General features: G+C 43.6%; 1 protein-coding gene across 7 annotated transcripts in view; it reads right to left on the bottom strand.

The window, feature by feature from the left end:
- Positions 1-1832: 1832 nt before the first annotated feature.
- The window catches only part of znf335 (zinc finger protein 335), a 46554-nt gene continuing 32168 nt past the window's right edge, over positions 1833-16218 (bottom strand). For 3 of the 7 annotated variants that reach the window (XM_029718425.1, XM_029718424.1, XM_029718419.1), the window contains exons 26-33: positions 15191-15333; positions 14627-14958; positions 12846-12989; positions 10074-10179; positions 5861-8287; positions 2407-2718; positions 2065-2194; positions 1833-1937 (exon numbers count right to left, since the gene is read on the bottom strand). In XM_029718425.1, coding sequence (XP_029574285.1) covers positions 8166-8287; positions 10074-10179; positions 12846-12989; positions 14627-14958; positions 15191-15333 — 847 coding nt within the window. In that variant the 3' untranslated portion in view covers positions 1833-1937; positions 2065-2194; positions 2407-2718; positions 5861-8165. The remainder of the gene's footprint in view (positions 1938-2064; positions 2195-2406; positions 2719-5860; positions 8288-10073; positions 10180-12845; positions 12990-14626; positions 14959-15190; positions 15334-16218) is intronic. The other 4 variants (XM_029718423.1, XM_029718421.1, XM_029718420.1 and 1 more) reach the window with 4 other exon arrangements.

A 16218-nucleotide genomic window follows, 5' to 3' on the forward strand; every position in this document is an offset into this window, starting at 1 on the left:
AAAGCAAGAATATGTAGGCTATTTAAGCAATAAGGCCCGGCGAGGTGTGGTATATGGCCAATATACCACGGCTAAGGGCTGTTCTAAGCACGACACAACGCGGAGTGCCTGGACACAGCCCTTAGCCGTGGTATATTGGCCATATATCACAAACCCCCAAGGTGCCTTATTGCTATTATAAACTGGTTACCAACGTAATTAGAGCAGTAAAAATAAATGTTTTGTCATACCCGGGGAATACTGTCTGATATATCACGGCTGTCAGCCAATCAGCATTCAGGGCTCAAACCACCCAGTTTATAAACAGAAATAATGACGCTCAAATTAAAAATAATTATCAGCCTAATTGAGGTGTAGATTACATCTCACATTGCAGTGTTCAAACTTGTAAACAAAGCTGCGTGAGATTTCTATTATTGCGACTCCGTGGCAATGTCCACCTTTAGGTATAATGCCCGGAGCCGCTTGTGGATTTGATAACCCTGCAGGCAGTTCCACCTCCAACACCGCAAAAACAACCACTATGCAGCCATCGACTAAAGTGGATCTGATTGAATAGAGCCCTAAACCAGGTTGAGGTTATACAATGTTTGTTTTCAAACATTGGAGTAAAAAAAGCTTATATTTTGGGTTCTGATGGGGGACGACAGTTGAACTAAGGTCATGAGGCATTTATTCGTTATATTCTTCAAGAATCAAATGGGTATATATAATGAATTTATAAGATCAAAAAAATGTATGTAGCAACTAAAGATTCTAGCTTTAAAACACAGTTTTCATACTTAATTATCCACATTGTAGCAAGATACAGATAGCCTGGTCATAACAACTTATCAAGACAACAGAAACAGTTCTGGGAAACATCAGAAAGATAATCCGGTTCAGCGTCGGTTGCTAGCCAGTGTGGAGTACACCACCGTCCCAGCAGGCTCTCTGTGTGCGTCGGGGCTTCTGGGGCTGCTGAGTGTCTGTAAGTTAGCATACAGCTCAGTGGTATGGTTCTTATGAGGCTTGAAGTCCACTGTGGTGTAGACAATACTGCTCTCCTCCTGAAGGACATCCTGCATATTACAGATTTAAATTCAGTTTTTCCTGTGTTTTCATAGTTTCATCAGCTGTTGTGCAATAACACTGAAACTAACACTAAAAGTGAGAACACATTTGATAGGGGCTATTTTCTGATAGTTGCTGATTGAAAATACATTCTACACAGGACAGGACTTTCTAAAATCATCAGGTTTGTATGGGCGGGAGTGTCCCCACTTAGAACACTCCCAGAAAGTCCTATTGCTTGAGAAATATATTTTTGCCCATTTTAATGAAAAATCTATTACAGTAAGGTACTTAATTCTTACGCACATTTGTTTTGATGAGATAAAAACGTCTGCATTGGGACTTTAAGGTATACGTTATGAGTAGAAATACATATTTATAAGTAGTTAATAAACTGTTCAGTACGGGGCACACTACAGAAGACATCAACAGGGAAAATACATCATGGGAACGTCAAGTTCAAACACAATTATTATTCTTTGGTTGTTGTTTCTGGGCCAAAAGACATTTGACACTGAGTCACAGAGACAAAGTCCACCTTTAGCACTTACTGAGAGGATGTGTGCAGCTGAGTCACTGGAAGTTGCTCCACATTTCTCTGCGAAGAACGAGGTTATTACATCAATTTAAAAACAGAGAACAGACACAGTGCTACAATTGAACAAAATATATTGCACGTCTACTGGCTAAAAAGGTCATAGCCTACGCATTTGAAAAATGATTTCAACATGAACAGCAATTCATCTATGTAACACTGAAGGTATGTCCTCTTACTTTTCTTGATGATTTTGTGATGAACCACAACAAGGACTACTGAGCTGATCACAATCACCATAGCGATGCAAAGACCTGCAGCCAGTGGTAAACCAAAGCTCCAGGGAACACTACCAGGTGAATAGGACAAACACGACAACATATTGACATAGACATTAAAACGCTCCCAGAAATATGATCAACTATAACACGATCAACTATGAGGAATAATGAACTAGTGTTAGAGAGAGATTGCACCTGGGGCTGCCACTGTGGTCGTTGGTGAAAACAGGCCCAGATGTGTCTGATGAGGAAGAGAAGATGAAGAGGCTGATGGTTGACCTGACCGGAGGTCGAGGGGATACAGGACCACTACGTCGACCACTATCTAAACAGAGACTGAGTTTAATAAGCACTCATTTCAATACAGTTATGTTGTTATTTTAAAAAGGTGACTTCCTCATCCTGTACAGATTTATTTTGTCTTCAACACTGAGTGGTTTACAATATCACAGTTCCTAGAATACAACAGAATAACTTTCTTTCCCCAGATGAAACTTCATATGAGATTTAGTATGATTTATTTATGATGGTTCTTACCAATCTGGAGGTTATAGTCAGTGTAGATATGATTCCATCCAATGGTGACAACAGCACACCTGTAGTCGCCAGCGTCCACTGGCTTTAAATTCCATATCATAACGTCCATCACACCGTTGTATTCTGTTGTGGATACTCTTCCCTTGTAGAAGTCGTTGACATATCCTCTGGTATTCACAATAACAGAAATTCCCCCAGGATATAGTTTAGAACAGAACTTCTCATAACCATTGTAGAAAGGAGGAAAGATAAATCTCAGCAGCGCTTGTCCATTCACCACTGTCCTCTGTTGTGCTTCCATCGCAGGGTCATCTATCAAACAAACACACTACGAAATGACAAACAAGCAGATCCCCCACATGAAAAAATACTAGTTAACTATATAATATTATACAGTACTTACTATAGAAATGTATTAAAATAAAAAGAAACTGAACGATCACATTTACATAAGTACTCAGATCCTTTACTCAGTACTTTGTTGAAGCACCTTTGGCACCGATTACAGCCTCGAGTCTTCTTGGGTATGACGCTACAAGCTTGGCACATCTGTATTTGGGGAGTTTCTCCCATTCTTCTCTGCAGATCCTCTCAAGCTCTGTCAGGTTGGATGGGGAGTGTCACTACACAGCTATTTTCAGGTCTCTCCTGAGATGTTCGATCAAGTTCAAGTCCGGCCACTCAAGGACATTCAGAGACTTGTCCTGAAGCCACTCCTGTGTTGTCTTGGCTGTGTATTTAGGGTCGTTGTCCTGTTGGAAGATGAACCTTCGCCCCAGTCTGAGGTCTTCAGTGCTATGGAGCAGGTTTTCATCAAGGATCTTTCTGTACTTTGCTCCATTCATCTTTCCCTTGATCCTGACTAGTCTCTCAGTCCCTGCCACTGAAAAACATCCCCACAGCATGATGCTGCCACCACCATGCTTCACCGTAGGGATGGTATTGGCCTGGTTTCCTCCAGACGTGACGTTTTGCATTCAGGCCAAATAATTCAATCTTGGTTTCATCAGATCAGAGAATCTTGTTTCTCATGAGAATCCTTTAGGTACCTTTTGGCAAACTCCAAGTGGGCTGTCATGTGCCTTTTACTGAGGAGTGGCTTCCGTCTGGCCACTCTACCATAAAGGCCTGACTGGTAGTGTTGCAGAGATGGTTGTCCTTCTGGAAGGTTCTCCTATCTCCACAGAGGCACTCTGGAGCTCTGTCAGAGTGACCATCGGGTTCTTGGTCACCTCCCTGACCAAGGCCCTTCTCCTCAGATGGCTCAGTTTGGCCAGGCGGCCAGCTCTAGGAAGAGTCTTGGTGGTTCCAATCTTCTTCCATTTACGAATGATGGAGGCCACTGTGTTCTTGGGGACCTTCAATGCTGCAGAAATGTTTTGGTACCCTTCCTCAGATCTGTGCCTCGACACAATCCTGTCTCTGAACTCTACGGACAATTCTTTCGACCCCGTGGCTTGGTTTTTGCTCTGACATGCACTATCAACTGTGGGACCTTATATAGACAGGTGTGTGCCTTTCCAAATCATGTTCAAATCAATTGAATTTACCACAGGTGGACTCCAATCAAGTTGTCGAAACATCTCAAGGATGATCAAGTCTCATAGCAAAGGATCTGAATATTTATGTAAATAAGTTTTTTTTAAATATATTTGCTCAAATTAAAAAAAAAAAATAATAATAATAATAATAATAATAATGTTTTCATGGGGTAGATTGATGAGGAAAATACATTTTAGAATAAGGCTGTAATGTAACAAAACGTGGAAAAAGTCAAGGGGTCTGAATACCTTCTGAATGCCCCCTGATCATTCCCCTCCCCCATATTTTATTTTGTGCCGCCCATAAGTGAGAAATCTACATGCCAAGTATCATATTGTGTTGTCTACAGCTTATTGAAAAGAGAGCAGAAACCATTCAGACCACAGTCCTACCTACAGGTTATGGAAAATGTGCTCTTTTAAGCCTCGTTTCCATGGACAGTTTGAAGTGACTCAAATCCCCCCAAAAATTGCATATCTGATTAAAATCTGTTATTTTTCCTACAGTGTGAACAGCCAAAAAGCCATTTCAAGCCACCTTCCTACAGTGCCTTCAAAAATGAGTCATAAACCTTGACTTATTCCACATTGTTGTTTAACACCATGAACTCAAAACAGATTAATATATATTTTTGTCCTCACCCATCTACACACAATACCTCATAATAAAAGTGAAAACCTGTTTTAGATTTTTTTTGCACATTTAAAATCACCTTTGGCAGCGATTACAGCTGTGAGTCTTTCTGGGTAAGTCTCTAAGAGCTTTACACACCTGGAATGTACAATATTTGCCCATTATTCTGTTCAAAATTCTTCAAGCTCTGTCAAATTGGTTGTTGATCATTGCTAGACAACCATTTCAAAGTCTTGCCAGAGATATCCAAGCAGATTTAAATCACAACTGTTTTAGGTTATTATCCTGCTGAAAGGTGAATTGTTCTCCCAGTGTCTGGTGGAAAGCAGACTGAACCAGGTTTTCCTCTAGGATGTTGCCAGTCCTTAGCTCTACTACATTTCTTTTTATCCCAAAAAAATCCCTAGTCCTTGCCGATGACAAGCATACCCATAACATGACGCAGCCACCACCATGGATTTGCCCCAAACATAAAGCTTTGTACTCAGGACAAAGTTAATTTCTTTGTCACATTTGCAGTTTTACTTCAGTGCCTTGTTGGAAACAGGATGCCTATTTTGTAATATTTGTATTCTGTACAGACTTCCTTCTTTTCACTCTGTTCATTTGGTTAGTATTGTGGAGTAACTAGAATGTTGTTGATCCATCCTCAGTTTTCTGCTATCACAGCCATTAAACTCTGTAACTGTTTTAAAGTCACCATTGGCCTCATGGTGAAATCCCTGAGCGGTTTCCTTCCTCTCCGACAACTGAGTTAGGAAGGACGCCTTTATCTTTGTAGTGACTGGGTGTATTGATACACCATCCAAAGTGTAATAAATAACTTCACTATGCTCAAAGGGATATTCAATGTCTGCTTTTTTATTTTTACCCATTGATCAATAGGTGCCCTTCTTTGCGAGGCATTGGAAAACCTCCCTGGTCTTTGTGGTTGAAATGAACTGCTCGATTGAGGGACCTTACAGATAATTGTATGTGTGGGCTACAGAGATGAGCTAGCCATTAAAAAAAATCATGTTAAACACTATTATTGCACAGAGTGAGGCCATACCATTACAAAGGGCTTGGATACTTATTGACGCAAGACATTTCAGCTTTTCATTTTAAATTCATCTGTAAACATTTCTAAAAACATAATTCCACTTTGACATTATGGGGTATTGTGTGTAGGCCAGTGACCAACAATCTCAATTTAATCCATTTTAAATTCAGTCTGTAACAAAACAAAACGTGGAAAAAGTCAAGGTGTGTGAATTATTTTTGAATGCCCTGTACCTACCTAGCTAGTTGACTGCCTTGGCTAGCCAAAAATAACTCGTTTCGAAAGTTGGATCATCTTGTCCTTTGAGGCTTTAAGTGTTTTTACACTATGATTTTGAACATTCAAAGCAACTGGGAAACGCCCATGGTGACGCATTGTTGTCACCTTAGGTTGTTACATAACTTCTGAGTGATGGGAATCAGGAACACCACCAATCAGACTGCACCAAAGACCCCCGTCGTTACTACGACAACTAGCGTAGCCATGTCAGCCAATGACTGCTGTCTGAACACACACACACATCTGATTTGGTCATTTGTAACTTGCTGTTAGGACAGTCAGTAGACCAAAATAAATTTTGAAAACAAAACTGATTAGAGCATTTAAGGTCTGAAGTGTGAACAAGGCTTTAGTATTTCTCCAGTAGGTTTCCTGAAGGAGAAAGCCTCAAATGTCAAAGATAATAAAACAAACCAACAAAAAAACACTACAGTAAATCCTACAGTTATACTGCAAAGACACTACAGTAAATACTACAGTATAGTACAGTCTGCAAAAACACTACAGTATACTAGATTTATTTTTATCATGTGGGTCTCTCGCAAATAATTATATATATTTTTTTGTTTTATCTTAAATGAGACAAACCTGGATAAAATCTCACCTAATAGAAGAAGCAAGAGAAAGATAATCTTCATCTTCAGTCAAATACTCACTGAGGCTGGGCAGCTGTCCGCACACATCCTAGTCACCAACCAAAAAAAGGCATCTGGAGTCGACAGCAGTTTTCTGCATTGTTCCGAGACCAGCCTTGTGATTCACTTCCTTTATTTGGGCGAGGGAGGGAGGGGGTGTCTCTCTAACTTGCAATTTACAAGTTTCAGAACACTTATTATTGGCTTAGAGTAGAAGGATGATAGGTTGTACTGTTGTCATGGTACCAGCTCAGGTATCACAGTTTCAAGTAGTATCATAATAGCTCTATAATGGGTTTTTTTGTCATTGAAAAACAAAACATCTGGCCAATATTAAAACATAAGAAAACAAATCACATAAAGGGAAGTGAAAGATCTGACAGAATGTGGTAATGGTGTGGCAGCTAGCCAAGCGATTAGAGCATTGGGCCAGAAACCAAAAGGTCACTGGTTTGAATCCTTGCGTTAACTAGGTGAAAAATCTGTTGATATGCCCTTGAGCAAGGCACTTAACTCTAATTGCTCCTTTAAGTCGCTCTGGATAAGAGCGTCTGCTAAATGATTCATATGTAAATGTTGTGATTTATTTGGCATCAGCTTTTAGCTTATTCAGCGATTTTCATTTAAGCAAATCATGGAACAAAATGCTTCATATGCAAAAAGATATGTACATATATCTTCAAATATCAATCCTCCAGAGGCAGTCTTCACAGTCAGTCTTCACATAGTCCTTTCCTATTCAAAACTAAACGTCCATTGGAAGCTGTGCTTTATTCTAAAACATATCAGCCATTTTATGTTTTCTTTCGTGACATTGTCTTGCAAGTCAAAGCAGGTGTTGAGGAAACCGCAGACCTTAAATAATTACAGAGTACACCTACGTACCAAAATGGCAAACTATTCCCTATTTAGTGCACTACTTTTGAAGGGCCCTGGTCAAAAGTAGTGCACTATGTAGGGCATAGGGTGGCATTTGACACACAGCCTAGATCACCCAACCGTGTGTAACTTTGTTCTTTAATGTACATCAGCCCCTATTGATTAACTTAGAAGCGACGGGTACAATATTTAGAATTTACAAAAGCTTCTGTTTATAGATCTACTTAACAGTGAGAGTTCATCTATTCAACACTCCCACTATGAGTGATAGATCTACCAGCCACTAAAATCCTCTCAAGTGCTGTTTCTATCATCCCAGGTATCTGAAGCACGGCAGAGCTCCTAGAGAGTAGACCAGTGTGTTCTGGGTATCTGAAGCACGGCAGAGCTCCTAGAGAGTAGACCAGTGTGTTCTGGGTATCTGAAGCACGGCAGAGCTCCTAGAGAGTAGACCAGTGTGTTCTAAGGGATGGACCTAGGCAAGACCCTGCCCAGATTTGCCAATCTTGATCGCATAACGAGTAGCTGTTTGGGATGATTTTACACAATGATTTGTAGATTCTCTGCAGTCTCGCTCAGGCCGATCCTGTCGAACCACGCTGGAGGCCACTGGTCATCGTGGTTCCACCATCCTAGTCCTGCACTACATACAGTCATCAGGCAGCCAATAGTAGACATCATACTAGGAGACAAGTCCGCAATCACAGACAGCCATCCCTCCCGACTTCCATCCGTCCGACAGAGGTTCTCTACTCATCGGTGAAGGTGATGACATCATACTGGATTCCCTGCTGTTGGAGCTGCTCCAGCTGTTCTTGTGTGGCCTCTGTATAGACCGTCTGGGTCTGTTGCAAGGCTGCATCTGCTACCGCTGGAACAGGGAGGGAGGGAGGGAGAGCAGGTAGTGTTAATAAACTGACAAAATAACAACCATTTCAAGGTTCTCAACCTCCAGTTCTTGAGCTCTTTTGTTCCAGCCCGTCGCCTCTAAAACTACTGATTCAAATAATCAACAAATCCTGGTGTTACGTATAGAGACCATGAGGATTTTTATTTAACTAGGCAAGTCAGTTAAGAACAAATTCTTATTTTACAGTGAGGGCCTACCCCGGTCAAACCTTCCCTTAACCCGGACGAAGCTAGGACAATTGTGCGCCGCCCTATGGGACTCCAAGATCACGGCTGGTTGTGATACAGCAGGGGATCGAACCAGGGTCCGTAGTGACGCTTCTAGCATTGAGGTCCAGTGCCTTAGACCGCTGCGCCACTCGGGAGCCCTCGGGATAACAGGGTTGGAAGGAGTGAACCAGGTGTTGCTACAGGGTTGGAAGGAGTGAACCAGGTGTTGCTACAGGGTTAGAAGGAGTGCACCAGGTGTTGCTACAGGGTTGGAAGGAGTGAACCAGGTGTTGCTACAGGGTTGGAAGGAGTGAACCAGGTGTTGCTACAGGGTTGGAAGGAGTGCACCAGGTGTTGCTACAGGGTTGGAAGGAGTGAACCAGGTGTTGCTACAGGGTTGGAAGGAGTGAACCAGGTGTTGCTACAGGGTTGGAAGGAGTGAACCAGGTGTTGCTACAGGGTTAGAAGGAGTGAACCAGGTGTTGCTACAGGGTTAGAAGGAGTGAACCAGGTGTTGCTACAGGGTTGGAAGGAGTGAACCAGGTGTTGCTACAGGGTTAGAAGGAGTGCACCAGGTGTTGCTACAGGGTTGGAAGGAGTGAACCAGGTGTTGCTACAGGGTTGGAAGGAGTGAACCAGGTGTTGCTACAGGGTTAGAAGGAGTGCACCAGGTGTTGCTACAGGGTTGGAAGGAGTGAACCAGGTGTTGCTACAGGGTTGGAAGGAGTGAACCAGGTGTTGCTACAGGGTTAGAAGGAGTGAACCAGGTGTTGCTACAGGGTTGGAAGGAGTGCACCAGGTGTTGCTACAGGGTTGGAAGGAGTGAACCAGGTGTTGCTACAGGGTTGGAAGGAGTGCACCAGGTGTTGCTACAGGGTTGGAAGGAGTGAACCAGGTGTTGCTACAGGGTTGGAAGGAGTGAACCAGGTGTTGCTACAGGGTTGGAAGGAGTGAACCAGGTGTTGCTACAGGGTTAGAAGGAGTGAACCAGGTGTTGCTACAGGGTTGGAAGGAGTGAACCAGGTGTTGCTACAGGGTTGGAAGGAGTGAACCAGGTGTTGCTACAGGGTTGGAAGGAGTGCACCAGGTGTTGCTACAGGGTTAGAAGGAGTGAACCAGGTGTTGCTACAGGGTTGGAAGGAGTGAACCAGGTGTTGCTACAGGGTTGGAAGGAGTGAACCAGGTGTTGCTACAGGGTTGGAAGGAGTGAACCAGGTGTTGCTACAGGGTTGGAAGGAGTGAACCAGGTGTTGCTACAGGGTTGGAAGGAGTGAACCAGGTGTTGCTACAGGGTTGGAAGGAGTGAACCAGGTGTTGCTACAGGGTTGGAAGGAGTGAACCAGGTGTTGCTACAGGGTTGGAAGGAGTGAACCAGGTGTTGCTACAGGGTTGGAAGGAGTGCACCAGGTGTTGCTACAGGGTTGGAAGGAGTGAACCAGGTGTTGCTACAGGGTTAGAAGGAAAGCCTGCACATCCCGTAGCTGGCAGGAGTTGAGAACCCTGGTCAAATGTATGAAGCAGACAGTGTGTTAACATACCAGTAACGGCAGAATGTTCAGCACCCTCCAGGTCCTCAGGACTGACTATCTGTTGTTCTGAACTGATTGGAAGATACTGGATCTGCCCGTCATGACTCAGGGCAATCTGCAAGACAGTTTTAAACAGTTAACAATCTAACATACGGTTTTCAAACAATAGAGTAAGCAATGCACATACAGTGCAGTCGGAAAGTATTCAGACCCCTTGGGTTTTCCACATTATGTTACGTTACAGACTTATTCTAAAGTTCAATCTTGCTTTCATCAGATGAGAGAATCTTGTTTCTCATGGTCTGAGAATCCTTTAGGTACCTTTTGGAAACTCCAAGTGGGCTGTCATGTGACTTTTACTGAGGAGTGGCTTCCGTCTGGCCACTCTACCATATAGGCCTGATTGGTGGAGTGCTGCAGAGATGGTTGTCCTTCTGGAAGGTTCTCCCATCTCCACAGAGGAACTATGGAGCTCTGTCAGAGTGACCATCAGGTTCTTGGTCACCTCCCTGACCAAGGAACTTCTCCCCTGATTGCTCAGTTTGGCCAGGCAGCCAAATGTAGGAAGAGTCTTGGTGGTTCCAAACTCCATTTAAGAATGATGGAGGCCACTGTGTTCTTGGGACCTTCAATGCTGCAGAAATGTTTTTCCCAGATCTGTGCCTCGACATAATCTTGTCTCTGAGCTCTACGGACAATTCCTTCGCCCTCATGGCTTGGTTTTTGCTGACATGCTCTGTCAACTGTGTGACCTTATGTAGACAGGTGTGTGCCTTTCCAAATCATGTCCAATCAATTAAATTTACCACAGGTGGACTCCAATCAAGTTGTAGAAACATCCCAAGGATGATCAATGGAAACAGGACGCACCTGAGCTCAATTTTGTGTCTCATAGTAAAGGGTCTGAATACATATGTAAAGATATGTTTTAAGTTTTTTACATTTGCAAAAAATCCTAAAAACCTGTTTCACTTTGTCATTATGGGGTTTTGTGTATAGATCCATTTTAGAATAAGGTTGTAATGTAACAACATTTTGAAAAAAGTCAAGGTGTCTGAATACTTTCCGAAGGCACTGTATACAGTGAGGGAAAAAAGTATCTCATCCCCTGCTGATTTTGTACGTTTGCCCACTGACAAAGAAATGATCAGTCTATAATTTTAATGGTAGGTTTATTTGAACAGTGAGAGACAGAATAACAACAAAAAAAGAAAAAAGCATGTCAAAAATGTTGTAAAATGATTTGCATTTTAATGAGGGAAATAAGTATTTGACCCCTCTGCAAAACATGACTTAGTACTTGGTGGCAAAACCCTTGTTGGCAATCACACAGGTCAGACGTTTCTTGTAGTTGGCCACCAGGTTTGCACACATCTCAGGAGGGATTTTGTCCCACTCCTCTTTGCAGATCTTCTCCAAGTCATTAAGGTTTCGAGGCTGACGTTTGGCAACTCGAACCTTCAGCTCCCTCCACAGATTTTCTATGGGATTAAGGTCTGGAGACTAGCTAGGCCACTCCAGGACCTTAATGTTCTTCTTCTTGAGCCACTCCTTTGCTGCCTTGGCCGTGTGTTTTGGGTCATTGTCATGCTGGAATTCCCATCCACGACCCATTTTCAATGCCCTGGCTGAGGGAAGGAGGTTCTCACCCAAGATTTGACGGTACATGGCCCCGTCCATTGTCCCTTTGATGCGGTGAAGTTGTCCTGTCCCCTTAGCAGAAAAACACCCCCAAAGCATAATGTTTCCACCTCCATGTTTGATGGTGGGGATGGTGTTCTTGGGGTCATAGGCAGCATTCCTCCTCCTCCAAACACAGCGAGTTGAGTTGATGCCAAAGAGCTCCATTTTGGTCTCATCTGATCACAACACTTTCACCCAGTTGTCCTCTGAGTCATTCAGATGTTCATTGGCAAACTTCAGACGGGCATGTATATGTGCTTTCTTGAGCAGGGGGACCTTGCGGTCGCTGCAGGATTTCAGTCCTTCACGGCGTAGTGTGTTACCAATTGTTTTCTTGGTGACTATGGTCCCAGCTGCCTTGAGATAATTTACAAGATCCTCCCGTGTAGTTCTGGGCTGATTCCTCACCGTTCTCATGATCATTGCAACTCCACGAGGTGAGATCTTGCATGGAGCCCCAGGCCGAGGGAGATTGACAGTTCTTTTGTTTTTCTTCCATTTGCGAATAATCGCACCAACTGTTGTCACCTTCTCACCAAGCTACTTGGCGATGGTCTTGTAGCCCATTCCAGCCTTGTGTAGGTCTACAATCTTGTCCTTGACATCCTTGGAGAGCTCTTTGGTCTTGGCCATGGTGGAGAGTTTGGAATCTGATTGATTGATTGCTTCTGTGGACAGGTGTCTTTTATACAGGTAACAAACTGAGATTAGGAGCACTCCCTTTAAGAGTGTGCTCCTAATCTCAGCTCGTTACCTGTATAAAAGACACCTGGGAGCCAGATATCTTTCTGATTGAGAGGGGGTCAAATACTTATTTCCCTCATTAAAATGCAAATCAATTTCTAACATTTTTGACATGCATTTTTCGTGATTTTTGTTGTTGTTACTCTGTCTCTCACTGTTCAAATAAACCTACCATTAAAATTATAGACTGATCATTTCTTTGTCAGTGGGCAAACGTACAAAATCAGCAGGGGATCAAATACTTTTTCCCCCTCACTGTAGCACCTTTCCATTACATAATAATACTAAAATAAAGATTTATTCTGGATTGAGTAATTTTGGGATTTAATGTTTTTGGGGTCCTCTCTCCCTCACCTGTTGCTCCTGCAGGAAGGCCCCATCATGCTCATACTGGATGATCTGGCCATCTGACATCTGGATGTGGTTCCCGTCTGCTAGCACCACGTACTCCTGAGGTAGGAAGTGTTGCACTCCATCCTGAGAGATGATATACTGGACCTGGGAGGGCAAAGGAGGAGATTTAGACCTGGGAGGGCGAAGGAGGGGAATTAGACCTGGGAGGGCGAAGGAGGGGAACTAGACCTGGGAGGGCGAAGGAGGGGAACTAGACCTGGGAGGGCGAAGGAGGAGATTTAGACCTGGGAGGGCGAAGGAGGAGATTTAGACCTGGGAGGGCGAAGGAGGGGAACTAGACCTGGGAGGGCGAAGGAGGGGAACTAGACCTGGGAGGGCGAAGGAGGGGAATTAGACCTGGGAGGGCGAAGGAGGAGATTTAGACCTGGGAGGGCGAAGGAGGGGAACTAGACCTGGGAGGGCGAAGGAGGGGAACTAGACCTGGGAGGGCGAAGGAGGGGAATTAGACCTGGGAGGGCGAAGGAGGGGAATTAGACCTGGGAGGGCGAAGGAGGGGAACTAGACCTGGGAGGGCGAAGGAGGGGAATTAGACCTGGGAGGGCGAAGGAGGGGAACTAGACCTGGGAGGGCGAAGGAGGGGAACTAGACCTGGGAGGGCGAAGGAGGGGAACTAGACCTGGGAGGGCAAAGGAGGGGAATTAGACCTGGGAGGGCAAAGGAGGGGAATTAGACCTGGGAGGGCGAAGGAGGGGAATTAGACCTGGGAGGGCGAAGGAGGGGAATTAGACCTGGGAGGGCGAAGGAGGGGAACTAGATTGTCACTGTCTGTCCCGTCTCTATATCATACTGTTAACAGAGCCTTCGGAAAGTATTCAGACCCCTTGACTTTTTACACATTTTGTTACGTTACAGCCTTATTCTAAAATTGATTAAATAAATAATAATTCCTCATCAATCTACAAACAATACCCCATAATAAACAGGATGCACCTGAGCTCAATTTCAAGTCTCATAGCAAAGGGTCTGAATACTTACGTAAGTAAGGTATTTCTGTTTTCGCTTTGTCATTATGACGTATTGTGTCTAGTAGATTGATGAGGAATTATCATTTTTTGGTCCATTTTAGAATAAGGCTGTAAAGTAACAAAATGTGGAAAAAGTCAAGTGATCTGAATCCTTCCCGAATACACTGTAAGTAGTCGTATCTAATTCCATTTGTAAAGGAATCTACTGTATGTATCTAGCAGAGGAGGCTGGTGGGTAGAGGTATAGGAGGAAGGGCTCATTGTAGTGGCTGGAATGGAACGGATGGAAAGATATCGAACACATAGAAACCATGTGACCGTCCTCCTATATCTTTATCCACTAGCCACCTCTGGTATCTAGCTATAGCTCTATCTACAGCAGGGGTATCAAACATCCAGCACGCCAGGGGGTCCAATCCGGCCCGCAGTTGGTTTGAGTAAAAAAATATAATAAATAAAAACGTTTGTCTTTTTGAACTCAATATTACTTTAAAATGACCAAATCTAAAACTGTTCATAAATTATGATGGATCTACACATTCATACAGTTTATTGACTGTGTCCAGCTCACTAATAAATCACAGAAATGAAAGATAGTCATGGAACATTGAAAATTCTAAAGTACTGGATAGTGAACTTTTTAGCAACTTTTAGTGGCGAGAAAATATAACCGATTTTCAGTGTGGTCTCCTGGACCTCGTTGAAGACCTCCTGCCCCCAGTTTGACACCCCTGATCTACAGTCTATATCAGTCACCTGGTTGTCTCCTGTCATGTACTGTAACGTCTGTCCGTCCACTGTGGTGATCTGCTGAATGTACGTGGCCTCCTCTTGGTCTTCCAGGCCTTGTTCCTGGGACACTATGATGTGGTCCTGACCCAGACCTTGATCCTGGGACATTATGATATGGTCCTGACCCAGACCTTGTTCCTGGGACATTATGATGTGGTCCTGACCCAGACCTTGTTCCTGGGACACTATGATGTGGTCCTGACCCAGACCTTGATCCTGGGACACTATGATGTGGTCCTGACCCAAGGCCTGTTGTAGCTGCTCTGGGCTGATAATCTGTCCTGCCTGCAGAGCTGCTGGAGACACACAAGGACAAAGACCAGGTCAGATGGAGCTCTGGCTACCATACAATAACATTAAAATGTGAGCATTTCAAACCACCTTTGGGGGAGCTATGTGTATTGCCCTAAGTGTGTCTACAGTATATCAATCAGAACGTCAGATGGTATGGATGGAGATTGACTTATTCAACCAGTGAAATGATCTGTGTATGCGTGCTAGTGTGTAGGCTCTTGTATGGTTCCTTACACTGGAGCGTGGCGAGAGCCTCCTCATCACTGTTAACTATGATGGTCTGCTGGGAGCCTCCACCAGAGCGGGTCTTCTTTGTCGGAGGGTCCTGGCTGTGGAGTCGCTCCATATGGAACTTGAGGTGGCCGTTACGGTTAAACCTGAAAGAATAAACATGGATATTCACAAAAATCAGCCACGGAGTCACCATTCTCTACCCTTCTGCTCCAAGTGTGCACTTGTTCACATCCCCTCATGAATTAAAAAAATAAAAAATTTAAAAAAGGAAAGGTGTAAAAAAAATATGGGGGAACCTTTCTCTAGCTCAGTGGTTCCCATACCTTTTGGAACCATGGCACAGTAATTTATTTAGTGGTAATGCCCTCCATCTCATCTGATCCAAACTGCAAATCATCACTTTTCAATACAAACATAGTTTTTTTTTAATAGATTAAGTAGGGTTTATTTGAACTATTGTTATAGCGCCTTACTCATGATGATTAATTTGTGTGTACCCCTTTAAGAGCGTCCCGCGAATACGCAATATAATAACTTGACATGGGTCTTTACTTTTGAACGATTTGGGCTCGAGACGAGCGGTTTTCTGCTTCGTAAAAAGGTCCAACCATGACGGATACATTTATTTGATTAGGCTGGTACAGCTAAACCTAAATCAGACTTGCCTGTGCTAATGGGTCTTACAGGCAAAGTAAAATGATATGTGATGCGCACCCCTCAAATGATGCAAAATGTATAAAAAAAACAGCCTCTCACACATGTACTTGGCTATTCTAGGAGGGATTTTTCCTTCTAGGGTCACTGGTTCTCCTAAATAAATAGTTAACCATTTATAAGTGAGTGTTCAGATTAGGGAAAGTGTCAGAGCACACCTCACAGTTCCTCAAGGTACACCTCACAGTTCCTCACACCTCACAGTTCCTCAAGGCACACCTCACAGTTCCTCAGGGCACACCTCACAGTTCCTCACACCTCACAGTTCCTCAAGGCACACCTCACAGTTCCTCACACCTCACAGTTCCTCAGGG

This window comes from Salmo trutta, chromosome 28 (genome assembly GCF_901001165.1).
Source record: "Salmo trutta chromosome 28, fSalTru1.1, whole genome shotgun sequence".
Classification (NCBI taxonomy): domain Eukaryota; kingdom Metazoa; phylum Chordata; class Actinopteri; order Salmoniformes; family Salmonidae; genus Salmo; species Salmo trutta.